A 19,104-nucleotide genomic window follows, 5' to 3' on the forward strand; every position below is an offset into this window, starting at 1 on the left:
TTATCAAGCATCCCTAGTCTTTTAGTTTGGCCAACGTTATAACCATATGCATAAACAAAATAGAGGTAGTGCCACATGATCCCGTAACCTGACTACTCTCCTCCTAGTGATAAGAGTACCTTATACTTATTAAAAGACCCCTCATCCACCAACCTAGTTTGTGGCATGCTTCACCATAGAGGTCTCACCCCTGATGCCTTGCATCTCAGGGGTGTGCTTCAATGCCTTATTACAGCGGAGCAGGTTTTCCAAAGAGTCAGTGCAAGAAGTGAGTTAAAATTGTCTTAAGGGCACCCACCAAGACGGTGTATTTTAATTCCGGTGCCTTTATGACAAGATTTAAAACAGTGATCGGTGTGCTCTGAGGATTAATGTCCTCTCACATCCCTGGTTGTGGTCGATATGTTTCAGCCAAATCTTCGTTGCTGCCCAAAGGGGCCAGAATGGCTTTCTTCAGGACCTAGACATGCACCCTAAGGCATGCGGAAATGTTTGCAATTCGTCACTTACGTGTTTTCTTATTGCACCTTCATTCCATTAGAGTATTTCTGTGGAAGAGAATAGGAAACACTGGTGTTATTCTTTTGTGTGATCGTTTTTTTCACACTATCACCGGTGTATGCTGTAAAGTGACAGTGTAGAGTAATACTCCTCTGTGATGTATCAAAAGTTCCAAGCACCCTAAAGTGTGCTAGTAAGAAACAGTGTTAAAAATCACCCCACCCCCTATAAATAACACTATGTGGCTCAAGACGAAAGCATTCCAGACATATTTTAAATTTTTACACCAACCCCTGTCACGCTGACCTCATCAAGAGTAGCCGCCCGCATGCACACCTAGTCATGTCCCAGGAGCTCCATATGAGCTTGGAGCTAAGCTCCCTTTTAGTATGAATAGACCACAGGTCTGGGCTTGCTGGGTCCAAGTCGAGGTCTGGCGGTCTCATCCTGCACGTCGGAACCGCTTCGACAATGATGACACTTCAATGTGTATGCTGTTTCAGTAGGAACAGCAGCAGGGACAGGAGAGAACCATGTTGCCTCATCGCTCCTGCGACCTGCATTGTTTTTGTTAAACAAGTTAATTGTGTTACTACTCCACACTCACCACAGAGGAAACACTCAACATCATGAACAGCACTCACTCCGGAGCCCCCTTGGACCTCTGCCCGCACCACATATACATCAGAGTCAGCGCATCCACCGCCCCAGAACTCCAGAACACAATCAACTGCTCCATCAACACGGGCACCTTCCCCGAGGACTGGAAACACGCCAAAATATGCCCTTTCCTGAAGAAACCTTCGGCCGACCCATCAGAACTAAAGAATTTCCAGTCCACCTCGCTGCTACCCTGCCCGCCAATGTACTGGAGAAAGCAATCAACGCACAACTACGGAATTTCATCAAAGCCAACAACTCCCTGGACAGCTCTGAGGCCGGCTTCTGCAGCAACCACAGCACAGAGACAGCCCTCCTGGCAGCCACCGACAACTTCCGATTACTCCTAGACCGCAGCCACACAGCAGCACTCATACTCCTCGACCTCTCAGCAGCATTCAACACAGTCTCCCACAGCACTCTGTGCACCAGACTCCACGACATAGGAAGAGCTCTAGAATGGATCCACTCCTTCCTCTCAGGAGGGCGCAGAGGGTCAGACTCCTGTCCTACACTTCCAGACCCACAGGAGTCAACTGCAGAGTCCCCCAAGGATCCTCACTGAGTCCCACACTGTTCAACGTATACATGGCCCTTCTCACTGCCATTGTCAGAAGCCACGGTATGAACATTGTGTCATATGGCGATGACACACAGCTCATCATTTCCCTCTTGGAAGACCAGACATGGCCAAAAAGAACTTCCACTGAGGAATGGAAGCCATCACCACCTGGATGAGAGAAAGCTGCCTCAAGCTCAACTTCGACAAGACTGAGCTCATCATCTTCAGAAACGCCAGCTCAGCTTGGGACGAATCCTGGTGGCCCACATCCCTTAGTGGCCCCCCCTGCACCGATTGAGCACGCCCGCAACTTAGGAATAATCCTCGACTCCTCCCTATCCATGACCCGCCAGGTAAACTCTGTCGGATTTCCTGCTGGCACACACTCTGTAGTGGAACGAAGATCTTCAGATGGATCCAAGCAGACTGTCGCAGGACCGTCACCCACGCCTTAGTCATTAGCAAGCTCGAAAACGGCAATGCCCTCTACGTCGGCACCTCAACTAGGAACATCAAAAAACTACAACTCATCCAGAACGCTGCCACAGACTCATTCTGGACCTCCCTCGCCCAGAATACATCTCCCAACACCTGAGGACCCTCCACTGGCTACCTGTCGAGAAGCGAATCACCTTCACACTTCTCACCCATACCTACAAGGCTATACACAGCACAGGACCAGCCTACCTGAACCACCGCGTCTCCTTCCACATCCCCGCCAGACCCCTCCCCTCCACCCAGATGGCCCTGGCCACCATCCCTCGCATCTACATAACTACAGCCGGAGGACGATCCTTCACCTACACTACAGCAAAGAGCTGGAACAACCTCCCCTGCACCTCAGACAAAGCTCGTCGCTCATCATCTTCAGGAAGAACCTCAAGACGTGGCTCTTCGGATGAGGCCCCTCCCCTCCCCCCAGCACCTTGAGACCCTCACGGGTGATTAGCCACGCTTTACATATACTGATTGATTGATTGATTAACTCATTCTTACTGCCTAAAAATAAGGGAAAGTTATTTCTCTTCATCACCCTCTAAGTGCGCTTTGGAAAACCTGTTCCTCTGTAATGAGGCTTTGAAGCACACCCCTGAGACGCTAGGCAATCAGGTGTGTGACCCCTATGATGAAGTGTGCCACCAACTAGGTTGTTGGGTGAGGGGTCTTTTCATAAATATAAAGTACTCATATCACTTGGAGGAGAGTAGTCAGGTTATTGGATCACCTGGGTTGTGTGCTATGGTACTAGCTCCATTTTGTTTCTGCGTATGATTCAGGGGGAAAGTGATTATATAGAACTTTGTAGAAGAAGCATCGGGAATATTTTGTCATCTATAAACAATGCCTTGTGATTTTACTTCAGTTAAAATATTTTTTTTTGTCATCTGATTTTAAACTTGTTATATTTCTCCTTTGTTTTTAGCCCCTGTGGAAGTTACTAGTTGACATGGTAAGCAAATTTCACTTATGTTTTTTTTCTTTATTTCTAGTACTGCCCCAGATTATCATTGGACTTCGAACAGAGATTCTCATAATTTGTGAAAACAGGCGCAAGAATTTGTTTTTTTTTACTGAGTGGTGATTCACTTTGCCAACCAGTTTCCTAATCAAGCATAGGGAATGCTAATATGGATGGCTTGCATTTTGAGCCACGAGTAAAACTTTGAAAAAAACACACAATACAGTAAAACAAAAAACGCTTTCCATACATGTGGCATCTGTGAGATAAAGAATTTAATGTGTGATGATTCTGGGCACTTTTGGTATGGAAAATAGTCCTTCATGCATTACCGGCATTCTGGTGTATCATTTCACCTACTATAGAGAGCCAATAGTATTAAACGAGAGAGAAATAATACTTTGGGTTGATTGAAGTCACACTTTATGTATACCTTAAAGACCTTATATAAGTAAGTCTGCTGAAAGCTGTGCTGTCATGCCTGACCTAAAAGAGCATAGTCAGAACCAGTAGGTCTTGCCTTAGGGAACCACTGGTTTTTCCAAAGCTTTTTGGAAATGCTGAATAGTATTGGTAAAAAGCAGTGCTTTTTGCTGATGCTGTTTAGTAGTGGCACAAAAAAGTGTGATGATACAGCTGCTGTTAGCAGGCACGTCATTCTGTACTCATGCATCAGCAGGCTTGTCATGCCTGCAGGATGGCATTGGTACCATTTTCTTTTATTTTTTTGTTGACCAGTCTAAGATGATGTAGTGTCTTGAAAGTTTTATGACGGAACCCTTTTGGCTCTAAACGGATTCTGTAGAAGTGTGACGTAGGTGTTAATGCGGCATACAATGAAAGCTTTGTTTAGAATGTTGAGTCTGCAGTTACACATAGATGAATAAAAAGATGTAGTATTCAGTTCAGTTTGTGCCATAGTCATTGGCGGGTACGCAGGCGGGGGAGGATGCTAAGCTGGCAACAAGATAGGGGATTAGTAACCCAAAGAACGATCATACTCTCCCAGAGAGTTTGCTGTGGACCAAGCAAAATGCTGTGTGAGCCACGTGTATCGCTGTTGAAGTACAGAATCAGCGCTTCATGCATGTGGAGTCAAAGTGCAGCTCCAGCTTCTGTGAAGCAGCCGAATACCACAAAAGCATTGCAAAGAATCCAAACGTCATTGGTTGAGAACCTGGTGGTCAGGCCATCCACAAAGGTACGACGCTGCCACACAAGATACATTTGTACATTATATGGAGTGCTACTGCAAAAGGAGGTTATGTATAGATATAGAAACGGGGCGCTAAAAACTTCTATAGTTCAATATTAACGAAACATATAGAAGTGTTGGCTGACAGAACAAGTAAGAAGGAAGCATAATGTCTTTACACTTACAAGAGCCTTGCTGAGTGGAGCTTTACAACCTCAGCACCAGGCGAGGAGACCCAAGTAGAAGCAAAGGGGTTATGCTTACTGAGCAGTCCAGTACCTGAAGAGGAACCCCTCCAGAGCTGCCAGATTGCAGCTCAGAATAACAAAACAGAGAAGACTGGTAGCAGTGGTATCAGGAATATTTTGCACCTCTCAATGTAGGATATATACAGATAAAGAAATGTAAGGTGTGCTTAATGGGCAACAATCACTATGCTACCAAAATAGTGAGCACTGTATGCAGAGAATCCTCACATATCAGACACATATGAATATACCCAGAGCACCACAAAGTTTGTTGATGGTCTGCTGGCCAAAACCGGTCCAATTTATTAATGAAACATAACTGATCAAATTTGCGAATTGTGTGTCCAACGCCAGAAAGCTGCAATTGTACTTCCAACAAAAGCAGACAGCCAACATGTGCTTCGCCTTAGATGATTTCTTCAAGGCTGAAGTACGTAAATGTCAGGTAGCATAAACACGTAATTATTACAGTTTAACAATCACACGAGGATCTGATAAAGTACACAGGAACCTCTGAAAAGTGGAACCAGATGAATAGTATTCCTGATTAAAGTAGTCAAAATGCCATGATAAGCCCCTCCCTAGTGCCGAAGATCAATGGGTCATGCATAGATTTAATCTACACACTTATCTTGGCATTTTGACTACTTTAAACAGTATTCCTGGTTAAAGTACTCAAAATGCCATGATAAGCCTCTCCTTAGTGCAGATCAGCGGGTCACACATAGATTAAATCTACTCATGACCGTTGATCTCCTACACTATGGAGGGGCTTATCATGGCATTTTGACTACTATATTCAGGAATATTATTTACCTTGTTACACTTTTCAGAGGTCCCTGTGTACTTTGTCATATCCGCATGTGATTGCTAACCTGTAATATTTACATGTTTACTCTACTAGACATTTACGTACTTCAGCCTTCAAAAAGTTGTTTAAGATGAAACACGTATCAGCTGTCTGCTCTTGTTGAAAATACAATGACTGCTTTCTGATGTGGAAACACATTTCACTAATTGGATCCGTTATGTTTCATTAATAAATTGGACCTGCTTTGGCCAGCAGACCATCAACAGACATTATTGTACTCTGGGTGTATTCATATGCAGCTCAGAATAACTTCAGAGTTCTCCAAAAATGAAAGGGCTCTGATGGAAACCAAGAAGGAGGTTACAGTACCAAACACTGTCCAGGATGGCTTGGATGCAATCCATCGCAGGGCCTCAACGAGGGAGCAGATGATGGTGGTCCTAGAGGATAGCAGACAGCATCTGAAAGAGCTCCACCCTCAATGTCAGCCATTCACATAACTAACTACCATGCTGCTGCCATCCTGAAATCACCACCACCTATTGAAACTGCCAAAAAGCACAATATTGGCAATAGATGGACTGTTTCATGGAGACATTTGATGATTTCATTGATGCACTTGAAGAGACTGGTAACAGAAAACTTATCAAGTATCTTAAAAAATCTTGCTGGTGATAGTGTGAAAGAAGTCATCAAGCAAATGGCGAGGACTGATGAAGAAGTCACATACTGTCAGACTAAACAAGCGTTGAATCTCAAATTCAATCCAGTACCAAAAGTTGATTATGAAAGATACATTTTCATTCAAGAACGCCACAAATTTGATGAAACCATCAATAAAGTTTTGGAGAGACTTGATACACTCATCACACACTGTAAGTTCAATTAATTTAATTATGACGTTTTGTCATTAAGTTAAATGAGGGGTGCTTGTCAGATTCACTCAGGTGACAAATCCTGTCAGAAACTCTTAGTCTGGAGCAAGTATTAATGGCTGCTGGAGCTGAAGACCATGCTGAAAGACAAGCTGCCGACATGGAGGCCTGAGGTGCTCAGAGTGAATCAGTCATGAGTGTGAAAAGTAAGACAAAGCAAAAGACTGAAGGACATAAAGTGATGTCTAAATGTAAAAAGAAGTTATTTTTTAGATGTGGATTTTTGTTTCCACATGAGGGTAAATGCCCCACCATTGGACAGATATGTCAGGCCTCAAAAAATCATTAAAACGTTTCTAGACCTGCAGGTCGAGTAACTTGAATAATCTATTCGACCTCACTGTAATGTACTTGACCCGTAAACGGGTCTCAAATTGTATGACCCTAGCCAAATAGTTTACAGAGTCGCCTTTTTTCTTTATTCTCACATATAATTGCACCTTCAAATATGTGAGCTCAGCATTTCTGCAGTACAGAAAAAACACTTTTGTTTGATTAAGTAGACTAACGTTTGCTGCATGTATCACAAGAATCTAGCCCACATACAGGGGACACATGACCCATGACTTGCTCTTAGTTTACTAATAGCATTGCCATCAGGGCAGCAGTGTTTCTCAGTTTGTTTAAATACTCACTTTTAAAAACTGTATTGCTAAACTATGATGGGGTAACATACTCTCATCTACACACAGTTAATTTCCAAGAAATGTCAAAAAACCTTTCCACTAACTTGCAGCTTTACTCATAAAACTTTATAGTGTATTAACAATCTGTGAAAATTGGGTTTCAGAAAACATGTCCTTTGCACATCAACATGCAAAGTATTCTGATTAATTTTCACCATATGAAAATATTTGTTTCATCACTCAAATACACAAAATGGCTTTCACAACTATGGATATATATTTAGAAATGTTTGTACAGTTGACTTAGTCATTTAAATTTTGTGTGTTAGGAAAAACCTGACACCCTGTAGCCTTTTATTTCACACTCTAAACAGCAGGTCAGACAGTTCACTTTACAAAACTAAATAACTCAGCAGCCAGAAGGAAAATTAATTTTAAGACAAACTGACTTTTGACCTCTGTGAACGCAGAGCAAATGCTACACACAAGAACAAGATTTAAAGGCATCTTTTATTGCCCCTCCACTTTCTGACTGAACAGAACACCTGATCTTTGTCAACTCATCAGAAGGGGCGAGTACGTCTTAAATATAGGTCAACCTGTTCGAATATGACTCGCCATAGTGCATGGTTGAGTAGATTTTTTGAGCTCGGATTATGTAAAGGCTATGGGAAAGTGAACCATTTTGTTATGGTTTGTAATGCGGAGGGAAAAAGTGCGTGCATCACGGCGTGAAGACAAAATGGCCGTCCGAACATTCCAGAAGCAAGGCTTGATGCACATCCAAGTGGTGACATCATTTGAGGCAAATCGACACTGAACAAACTTGATCGTCATCCGAATCATTGATATACAGTTCTTCCACCTCAATATCAAGTGAAAGTGAGGAAGATGGTTGTGCAATGTCGATGTTTACCTCAAAGAAACATGTGCATGTTGGACTGGTTGCATGTGAAGAAAAATGTCAGTCATAGAAAAGTCGACATGCCAAAGCACCGAAATCATACAAACACTGTCCAAAGATTACATTGACAATAGGTGGTTGTTCGATACCTTTCATTATCGACAGTGATGCATCAATAAACATAATGCCTGAAGATAAATACAATTAACTGTCTCCATTATCACTGCCAGGGTCATAGCTTGGCCAGTAAAATTGGGAGGGGGTGTGAGTTTCAGATTTCCCAACAATCATGCTGGCACATAATGTTAAAATACATTATACGACAAGCATGGCGGATGAGAGGGGCATACGGGGCACGAGAAGGTGAGGAGAATGCAGGTTGGTAGGGGTGCTAAGTTAAAGAAAACACTTTACTTTATGAACTAACTAACATTTTTAAAGTCTTTTCAAACAGAGAAAGGGAGGGTGTATATGTTCGTTTTTGTCTGTGTGTGTAAAAATTCCTTGTGAAATCTGACAGATGCCATACCATACACGACAGAAAGCACCTGTAACCAACTATTTATTACAAAATGGATTTAATAGCAGGATTTAGCACCCCAAACACCCACTCCTGAAGCTATGCCCCTGACTGCAGCTTACACCATAGAAAACCAAATTCATGGGCTGCAGCGATGCCCATAAAAAGTCAAGGCTCATTTGTGGTGACAATGAAACACAAGAAAACAAAGGTGGAAGCCTGGTCGGGTTAGGTGCTACCCTTGCACAGCACAGAGGATACTCAAATGATCTTAAGCATACTATGGCATATGCTACTAGAAGTTTGTCCCAAACAAAACGTGCTTACTCACAACCTGATAAAGAAAGCTTAATCATTGTATGGGGTTGTGAACACTTCCATTTTTTTTCCTGTATGGAAAGTCTTTTACACTGGTAACTGATCATCAAGCTTTACTGACTTTCTTTGGCAATCCAAAAGCCAAGATGCCTCCTTGCATTGAACAATGGGGACTACGATTGCAAGAGTACAATTATACCATTGTGCATCATCCAGGGAAAAATCAAAACCCTGCAGACTACTTTTCCAGAGTGCCTATACAAGGGCCTCCATCTAAGACAGCTAAAGCCTACACTAATTTAATTGTCAAATCAAATACTCCAGCTACTATCTCCTTAGCCGAGATTATTACTGTTATGAGTCATGATAGTGACATTCTGAAGTTAAAAGACATAATTATACATCAACACACTTGATCTCTCATCAATGCTGTTGAATATGACAAATACAGAATTGTCAAAGCTGAACTGTCCTTAACTCAGGAAGAAGTCATACTGCAATGGTTGAGAGTCCTAATTCTGGAGAGTCTGCAACAGGAAATAATTGAAGTGGCTCACAAAGGACACCATGTTATCGTTGCCACAAAAAGAGCTCTCCAAGACAAAGTTTGGTTTACATATTAAAATGAGAGGGTTGAAAAAGAACTCAAGGCCTGTCATCTACGAATGTTACTCAACATCCTTTGACTATATTAGAACTCCCTAAGCCTGCATGGGAGAGAGTAGCCATCGACTTTTCAGGTTCACAAAAGAGCTGAAATCTACCTATTTCTCAGGTTTACCTGCGTAGTGAATTTTTGTAATCCATTTTGCACTGTAGACCAATTTTTGAAAATTTGAATTTTGCCTGGTTGGCCATTTACGAAATACTTTGGTAGACCCCTATTGTAAAGTCAGCATGCTTGTCATCCCTTAGACTGAAAGTTGTTTTGTTGGTCCTCTGGATTTTTTATGAGCAGCGCAGGTTCAATATTGGTGACACCACACTTTTGGGTGAACTCGATGTTCACAATTACACTGTTTTTTCTAAGCTCATATAAACTCGTCGTTAGTACTTTTGGTAGTGTTTATGAGATGTTTATGAGGTTTTGTGGAATGTTTTATCCGTTCATTGGCTAATGCAAATATTGCAAACCCCACCTTTTACTGCAGTGCTGTCTGGTGTAGACATTTTCTATGACTTTTTATAGGGTTTGTGGATAAACTCTATACAGATTCATCTCTGAACACACTCCTTACTTCCTTTCCTTGTTGCTATAGTGACTGGATTAAAGGCTTACCGTGCTAAGGCTCATACTATAAAAAGAAGTTGTTTTCAGGTACAAATTCTGTCTAATTGCGTGCTGGATTTTCACGCACAACCTGATCTAATTTTATCTTGTTTTCGTTCTCACAGATTACTGATGAAAATAAAACTTTTTTTGTTTTGATGTTAGATGAGTTTTAAAGTTTGATTTAACTTAACTAGGTAATAATATTGTTTCACTAATCGGCGTCAGGAAGCAATGTTTAAAGCTTCTGGCACGATAATATGGTTGTGGGTGGCTTAAAAACTGATTTGCACTATTTAAGCGCTCTTGTCAGTACTCTGCCATTTCCTCACACATGAAAATAGGGTTAAAAGGCGTCCCGGATTTTCACCTGCTGTCACGGCAGCTTTCACCAAATGTGGCTTATGTCCCGGTTAATAAAAGGGGTCTAGTAAGCAGCGATAGTCAGCACTTATTATAAGTAAGCAATTTAATTCACAGGTATGATGCTGGTTGTCAAATATACGTTTTACTTATTTTCTTAGTGCCGCTTTTGCGTTGCGTTGCGTTGTTGATGGGAGCTGTCATTCTTAGATGTTCCTTTGATGTAAAATTGTAGTCCTTCTTCTAGTTTTGCAAAATATCCCGGTTTTTACTGATCAAGAAGATCTGATCAAACTACATGAAAACAAGGTTGATTTAACAACTGGAGGAACTTAATAGGACTAGAAACATCCTCGAAGACATTTTCGCTTAGCGTTCTTCTGCTAGTTCACTTTGTTATCTCCCATTTTCATTCACTTCCTCTTCACAGTTATCTCCCATCCCCTTCCCCCCAATCTCCTCTATGTTGATAGTCATGTAAAACTGCAATACGGTACTGTTTTCTACAAAGCGCTTTAATACCTGCCAAGGTGAAGAGGCTATATAAAAACAACTTCTAATCAATAAAAATAAATGATATATGCACTCTGGAAAATAACAGTGGAAATTAGACGACCTATCGTTTTTTTGGCCAAAAGGGAGCAGGCCTTGAAGAAACAACTGTGCTCATATGGCCACTGTTTTCCGATTTTCAATATTATCCACCAATGGGATCTGGTGCCCTCTTGTGGTGACATTGAAATATGCTTCTAAAAGCTGTTGGTTTAAATGCTACTAGCTTGCAGATGGTGTAATGTTACTCTCCTCAAATATTCCTTGCTTGCCTCACTCGCGGTTTATTTTGTCCTTCTTCCAGTGTGGATTTAAAAGTGTTTTATGATTATTTTGTTGTCTGTTTTCTGTAGTCCAATTGCCATTGCTCTGGGGGTTCTTTTCGTATTTTTTAAAGCTTGATCCAGCTTATTTCTTTCCTTTCATTTGGAAATTATGTGAGTCATTGTTTTGTCAGAGGTGACTGGGGCATCTCTTACGTTTTTTTGGGTTGCTCTGCACAATGCATTTGAAGAACATTTATTTAATCACTTAATAACTGTGGTCTGAACAAACGTATCAAAATGAAAAAAAAACATGCACATAACTGATCCTGTAAACTTGCACAGGCTGCACAGAGAGCTGAGGAACATGGTTGCATCAAAAGTTGCATTGTCCATATAAATTTTGCTGACGTCTATAGCAGGAAGAGCTGGACAAATTTACAGCATCTTGGGCCAGAAGGTAGTCCATCTTGACCCCTTTGATTAGTGCATTACAAATATGAGAAAAAGCAAAATGTAAAGATCTATGACAGCTGAGTTATAGTGCCAGTTGACACATCGTTATGTGAATTTAAGTTTAGAATATGGCAATGAAGAGCAGATCATTGTAGCTCCAGCAGGGAAAATATTTACCACCCCCCTTATCCTCAAGAAAGTAAATCTTACCACAGGAGGGATGATTGGATTTACAAACCTGTTTGCTATCACACAATCTTGGGGTGTTTTAGCCAAGAATGAAAACAAAAAGCATCCAATTCCTTAGCTATGGTTGGCTTTATAATTATAAATTAATCAATGCACAACACATAACGTGACACATGACCTTAAGCATAATATCACCATGGAGATTCTTGAGAACATCACTAAAATAACACACAATTATACGTTTTCGGGTATTTTGCAGCCTACGGACATGCAATCTTCCTTCTCTGCATAATCTCTAAGGACATTTAGGACATCTAGTTGGTATACTAGCCTTACAACTGGGCAGTGGCATATTTCCTTCTCCCGCGGTTTGCATCCTCAAAGCCACAGTTTTTTTTAAAGGAGGTCCTTCATATTATTTTTCTATTAATGTTTTAAAAGATAAGCTGAACAAAAAGCTTACAGTTGGCGATTCTACTCTAGTGGTAGACACGGAGACCTCCGACCAGCTGTAGAGTCTGCTAGTTACCGGGACCATCATCAGCCAGGTGAGGTACAAGCATGAGTACAGGTAGCAACATATGTTGGTCCCCATAGATGTCACAATGTGCACAAACAACACACACAAAGGGTCAGGTCTTACACATACATCAAAGCACACATTCTGAAATTAAATTAGCAATACACCTGTAAAGCCACCTAACTACACAGAGGCAACAATGTAATATGTAAACCGTTGATTCCTTTACTTTTATCAGACCCCAGGTATGCACCACTTGGCGAAACAATAGCAATGCGCACCATTCATGCAACAAGGGCCAACCGGCACTGGCCACACAGCCGATCTTCCACACATCGCCGCACGGTGTAGTACCCACACACGAACGATATATGTTACAACATCACCTGTACATATTTCCACTATCACTTCTAGGTGTCCCAACCAGCTATAGCTGTATGTGCATACCATACATTGTTCTCGCATATGAAATCCTGCACAAAAGCCCCCCTTTGAATCTCATAGGGTCTGTTTATAGCATCATTGCAGCACCTGTGTTGCCAGGTTCTCAGCAAGCTTCCACCACCTCAGCCGCTGTTCCGCTCCAGCAGTTCTATCTGGACTGACCTACAGACTGGACGAATGACCGAGCAGAGTAAGCCAAAGGAAATTGCACTGCGTGTCTAGTTTTATACGCGGTCTCCTATATGTCCATCCCACTGATTGTCATTTTAATATTTTTATCAGTAGCTGGATATAGAGGTCGATCATCTGCCTCTTTCTTAGAGGCCCTGAGGAAGATGCAGCCATCAAAAGAGGAGCATGATGATGAAACTTATATACTAGTGGCAGTAGATGTGCACTCTTGGGCGATAACCTCCCTGCAGAGCATCACCTCACCAACACACATCATGGATATCCATGAAGGTGAGGAGATTTATTTTGCAACATAGGTCATCCCACATACCATCATGTACGTAACTCTCATCCAAGGCTCACTGCTGATCAACTCTCGCCTTCGTTTGGGACTTCTCCAGGTTGCAAGTCCCCAAATGCAAAGACCAAAGCCACAGTTGCTTATCCTATCTTTAAAGTAATCACTCCCATCACCAATCCTGCAGGTGCCCCAGATACACCCACCGACTAAGGTGCACCTCCGGAGTTTACTCGTGGATCAGAGGGACATGACTCCTCAGGCAAAGGGTGACACACACAAAACTCTATTCACAACATTGCCCCACCCCAAAGTTACCACTTCTCACCTGAGCCAACAACGAAGCAAGGGGAGACAACATTGCATATGCGGTATGTGGATACAAGAAGTGGATTGGGCCTGGTCAGCACTTACCTTCCGACTTCAAAGAAATTCTGAGAAAAAGTATCTGAGAAGTTCAACGGGGCAAGGCTTCAGGAGGTGTCCAAGGAGGGAGCGTCGTCATCAGATAGCCATAGGTCAAAGCTGCTTTGAAGATTTCTACATGCAGCTTGACGAGGCAGAGGGCTGTAGCTGAAGACAGTACCACATGGCCGAATACCCCTTTGGCAAAGGACTGCTGAAACTGATTTGTTGCAGTGAAGAAGACTGTAGCGGGAGAAGCTGCAAAATCAGTCTGACCGGCGATGCATCTCGGTCGAATAAGCGAACAGGTTGGCCCTGGTCTCCTGGTTCACAGGGCAGTCTTTAGCCAAAATGTGTCTAAGTCCTCAGTTTTTGAATCTGGCTGTCTGATCACCTTCAGCTTGACAACCAAGGGCCTAGAACTGGTGGAACTCCTCTTGGGGGCACATGACTCACCCAGACTGGGCCCAGCTGTGGATTCAAGATGGTGGGAGGTTTTTGTGCCCCTGTGGCTCTGAACAGGAGGCCAGAAAACTAGCCCTTGAAATCACTCTTATATATTCTGGACACTAAAGACCTTCTCAGCAAAGTCTCAGACTTTGAGTGGACTGAGGGTAACATGTTGGTTACACTTGATGTTTGTTCACTATATACATGCATCCCAAAGGAAGAAGATGTATCTGCTGTTTAACACTTTTTAGATACTAGGGACGCAACACTTTAAAAAAAACGCTGAAATGCTTATCGATCGTATAAGTGTGGTCCTTGAGCATAATGTATTTCTACACAATGGAGAGTGGTTTAATCTAATACATGGCATCGCAATGGGGTCCAAATTTTCTCCATCTTTTTCAAATTTGTAGATGGAGCTATTCGAGAAATTGCATATTTGGACCTTTTGCCCTACAGAACTTATGGAGCACATTATTTACTGGGGGAGGTACATTGACAGTGTACTTACATTCTGGTCAGTTAACATTGACACACTTAACCAGTTTACACAGTAACAATAACACTTACAATGTGACGTTCACTCATCAATATACCACACAACAAATTCACTATCCGGATGTTGGCTGGGAAAAACACAGGTTCCAAACTATATAGGAAACCAACTGCTTGCAGTGACATCTTTCATGCGACCAGTTAACATCCATCTTCTCAGAGTAAAGTGATACCTTATGGGGAGATGATAAGAATAAGTTGTAGTTGTAGTGACAGTTCTCACTTTCTATCAGAACGTCAACAAATGGAGTAAAGATTTATGATTGAGGATACCCAGAAAAAACCTGGGCAAGGAATATAATTGTGAGGGTCAAACGGGATGACCTCTTAGCAAACAAGAAGTCCCCAAAGACAAAACATAACAAGCTTTCATTCATCATACCATATGCTGCTCTAAGTTCTGAAGTGTACAAGATTCTACACAAACATTGCCACCTTTTAAAACTAGATAATGCCTTGAATGATGGGATTTCACCCAAGCCTTCTCTAATACACAGCAGGGTCATAACACTGAGAAATTCACTGTGTTAAAGTTACCAGAGACAACACCACCTAAAATATGGTTGCCTATACAGCCAAAGGGCTTCTATAAATGTAGTCTACGTAATGTTTGCTGCTTTGAAAAGGACAAGTTATCCTTGTTTCAGTATAACACTGTGAAAAACAAGGGCTTTCTGCAGTGCCTCCCTACTTTCTGCCCCCAGCTTTGACTACTAGATGCTTGCTTTCTGACTCTGAGGGTGCCCTGGGCTCTGCTAACCAGACCCAGGGCCTGAGCTCAGAATAAATGTATATGCAAATTAGGCATACATTTAATTGACATGACGACTTACCTGTAAGCCCCTAGTATATAATAGCACATGTAGGTTTAGAGGCTCAGCAGATATAATGTACTTAAGTGTGCACTGCTGTGGTGCCTGCTGTCAATTTAAAAGCCAGCCTTGCCTTGGAGGCTGCTTTTAAATTAAATTTGTATGCAAATTTAACTTTAGAGTTAAAGGTACTTCCAACGTCTTAAACTGCCTTATTTTTACATATGTCACCCCTAAGGTCTCCCCTAAATGCCCCAGGGGTATGGCGCCTTGTAACTATAAGCAGGGACATTATAAAATATGGTGAGGGAAAAACTGCTAATATTGTTTTTCCTCTTTGCAGTACATTAGCTCCATAGGCTAACATGGGAATACTTTATTAAAGTATAACTATTGCTAAAAAAAGAGCTAAAATGTCCTTTTTGGACTCAAAATGATAGTTAGAATAAATCCAGCAATGTGCCATTGTTCGATTTATTATGACTATTACAGAACATATGTTATAGGACTTTCTTTTCTGTGAGCCAAAACCCAGCCTTCCAGCAGCTCTTCTCTGATTGTCCAGTCTCTGCCAGGATGAGCCATGCTGTCTTAATGAGGTGTGAAGTGGCCTGCCTTTACACAAAGGATATCTTGTGGGAGGATAACTTCAAGCTGCAGAACAAAAGGCAGGAAGGGGGTGGAGGGACCAAACTGGTCTTCAGAGACGGAATGACAGTTTGGACGGGAACACAGCCTCACCTCCACAATCTGCATCCCCAGCCAAACAGAAGCCCCAGTAATTAGATTAGTAAGGGTGCTGGAAGGGGAGTGTTAGGGAAACTTACCCACACCAGTGGGTGGGATTGCTTAGCCTGATCTAACCCTTCAGGAGAAAATTTCCCCATTTTGAATTTTAGAAGAATAGTGCTTTCTCGGACTGATTTTTGCCACACTTTGCAGGAAGCGGTCACGCCAGAGAGTGGCACCCTGCACCCCATTGGTCTGGGGTGCCCTCCTGTTTGCCAGCCCCCAGATAACTGAATAAATATGGGAGAGTTGCCCAGCAACTTAAATCCCTGACTGGAAAAATCAAGAGAAGGAGTGCTCTGCTGGAACACCTGTTCTGCACCCCAAGAGGACTGTACTCATAAGGACTGCACCTGCTGCACACTTGGAATTACAGCCCTAAGGAATTTGCCCTGCTTCAAAAGGATTAAGGAGAGACTCCCTGAAAGCAACAGGAACAATCGAGATACAAGAGATCCCTGCCTGAAACTACAAGGAGAAGAAGGACTGCCCTGCTAGACTGTTATACTGCACAGGAGAGGACTGCACTCTTCAGGACTACACTCGCTGCACACTTTGGTCTTCAGCCCAAAAAGGACTTTGCCTTGCTTTGAAAGTGGAAGGAGTGGACTCCCTGTAAGCGACTTGTATGAAGGAGCTACCAAGAGTCATCTGCATCAACTTCTGCCAGAAGAGTCCAGCTGAACAGCATTCAGTGGACTTTTAAGGACTTGGCTGCGTGCATTGTGCCAAACGTAGTCCCAACATCCCAAATACCATCTCAGAGCTTCTAGACCCTTTGATTGGTGTTTTGGCCACTTTTAATCCACAAGAGGTTCCAGACCAGAAGTTTGGAGAAGTTTGGAGCAACGTTTGTAAAAAGCTCCATAAGTTGACCAGATGCATTATTGGAGTTGGAGTCCCAGATCCCAACATTACATCCAGAGTATCTGAACCATTGGCTGGTGCTGTGGACCACTTTCCTGCACCTAGAAACACTTCTGGAAGTAAGTATGAAAGTATTATATCGTGGGTGGCCTGAACTCTGGACTTGATTTCCGGTCTAGTGCATTTTTTTAAGCCTTTGAGCGCTATTTCCTTCCAAACGCTAGTTTTACTTTTAATCTTTAAAAAATCATATCTCTGGTTCCCCGAATTAGATTTTTGTCGTTTTGGTGTCTATTTTTCATAAGAAATATATTCTATTTTCAAAAATTGGTGTTGAATTTTTATTGTGTGTTGTATCTTATCTAATTTATTGGTGTTTTTAAATGCTATATGCACATGTCTCCTATGTTAAGCCTGCCTGCTTGTTGCCATCTACCAAGAGTTGAGCAAGGGATTAATTTACTGAGACCTTGACTCGACCTTATAATGTGATTGTGGCCTTATTACTTTGGTGGATATCTACCAACCCCTTCTAATAAACCATTTTCAAACAAACACAAATAGACACCATGGGATTACAAAATATATTAATTGTAATACTAAGTAAGTTGTATACTGTATCATTTGCGAACGTGGACTTTTCTACATAGGGAGTACCATTAGATCCCTTTAACAGAGGATCCAAGAACACTTAAGGGCAATCAGAAATAACATTACCAATATCCCTTTGCGGTGCATTATAATATCTACCACATGCAATCCGAAATGATTAAAATCACATTTCATGATATCGCTAAATTAGAACCCAATCCTCGAGGCGGTAATAATACACTTGCACTACGAAGACTGGAAACCAGATGCATTATCTGATTAAGAGCTGGTAATAAGCGTTTAAATACTGACAAGTAATTACACGTCTTACTGATGAACTAAATTGGAGTAAATAACTTGCGTCTGGTCAGTGCTTTTCTGCTAGCACAATTTTTGTGACAATACATGATGAATTTGTGTAGACTTGTTGGTGGGCTATAACACCATCTGCCATAGGTTGTATCAATATCGCTGTTGCCTTAGTGGTTCAAATTTGATCTCTGATTTGTTTTTATTATAATGGAAGATTTGCATTATGGTGTAATGTGGGGATTCTACTTCCTTACATGTCCCACACAGCAACTTTCATGGTATTTCTAGCAATGACATAAGCACTGTTTATCATCTGAGCAACATTCTCAAAGAAGCAACTTATGAAATGATTGTAATATAGACTTAAACCACATCATCAGTAGCACATTGGGTTACTATCTCCTTCAGAAATTGTGACAAGCGTGTTTGTATTTTCTTTGTGTGATGTTCTTTGTTTCTAAATGGACACATATGTGCAACATTCCAGCCAACCCCTATGTATTTTCTCTTCTACTATGGTGATAGTTTTCCTATTTTCCCTTGGGCATGGCCATTGGGGTGGTGGGCATGGCTCCTGCTAAGGCAGGAGCCATGTCCATGGGGGTTGTGTGCCAGAAAATAGCGCTACACTGCTTAGAGTCTTGGAATAGCGCTAGCCGGCGCTATATGTTTAAAAAGTATAAATCTGGCTCTCAGTTTCTTCTTACATGAAGTTGGGAGACCTCTTAGTCTCCTCTTCAGCTATTTCAGAGAGGTGTTGAGTTGCAGCAGAAAATAGGCCAATGTTGTTCTTGTAGAGTGGATGGCTCAGGAGGGCTAATTTTCCACTTCCTAATTGTTCACTTCCAGTTATTTGCACGTTTGATGTAGCGAGTATAGCCTTACACTGTGTGTGATATGAAAAATCAAAACCAGGTTCCAGAAAGGAGGTGGTGGTGCACAACTGTAATTTTGGCATTGACACGTCACTATGTACAACATACACAGTTGTTTCCCACAGAATCCACAGATAAACATGGTTGGGAATGTTGCATCTTGATACATGAGTTTCAAATGGG

General features: G+C 42.0%; 1 protein-coding gene across 1 annotated transcript in view; it reads left to right on the plus strand.

Annotated features, from left to right (window-relative positions):
• ENOSF1 (enolase superfamily member 1) overlaps positions 1-19,104 on the plus strand; it is a 289,050-nt gene that overhangs the window by 109,883 nt on the left and 160,063 nt on the right. The window contains exon 5 of the mRNA XM_069219981.1: positions 3,147-3,173. Coding sequence (XP_069076082.1) covers positions 3,147-3,173 — 27 coding nt within the window. The remainder of the gene's footprint in view (positions 1-3,146; positions 3,174-19,104) is intronic.

The sequence above is a fragment of the Pleurodeles waltl genome, chromosome 2_2 (assembly GCF_031143425.1).
Source record: "Pleurodeles waltl isolate 20211129_DDA chromosome 2_2, aPleWal1.hap1.20221129, whole genome shotgun sequence".
Taxonomy (NCBI): Eukaryota; Metazoa; Chordata; class Amphibia; order Caudata; family Salamandridae; genus Pleurodeles; species Pleurodeles waltl.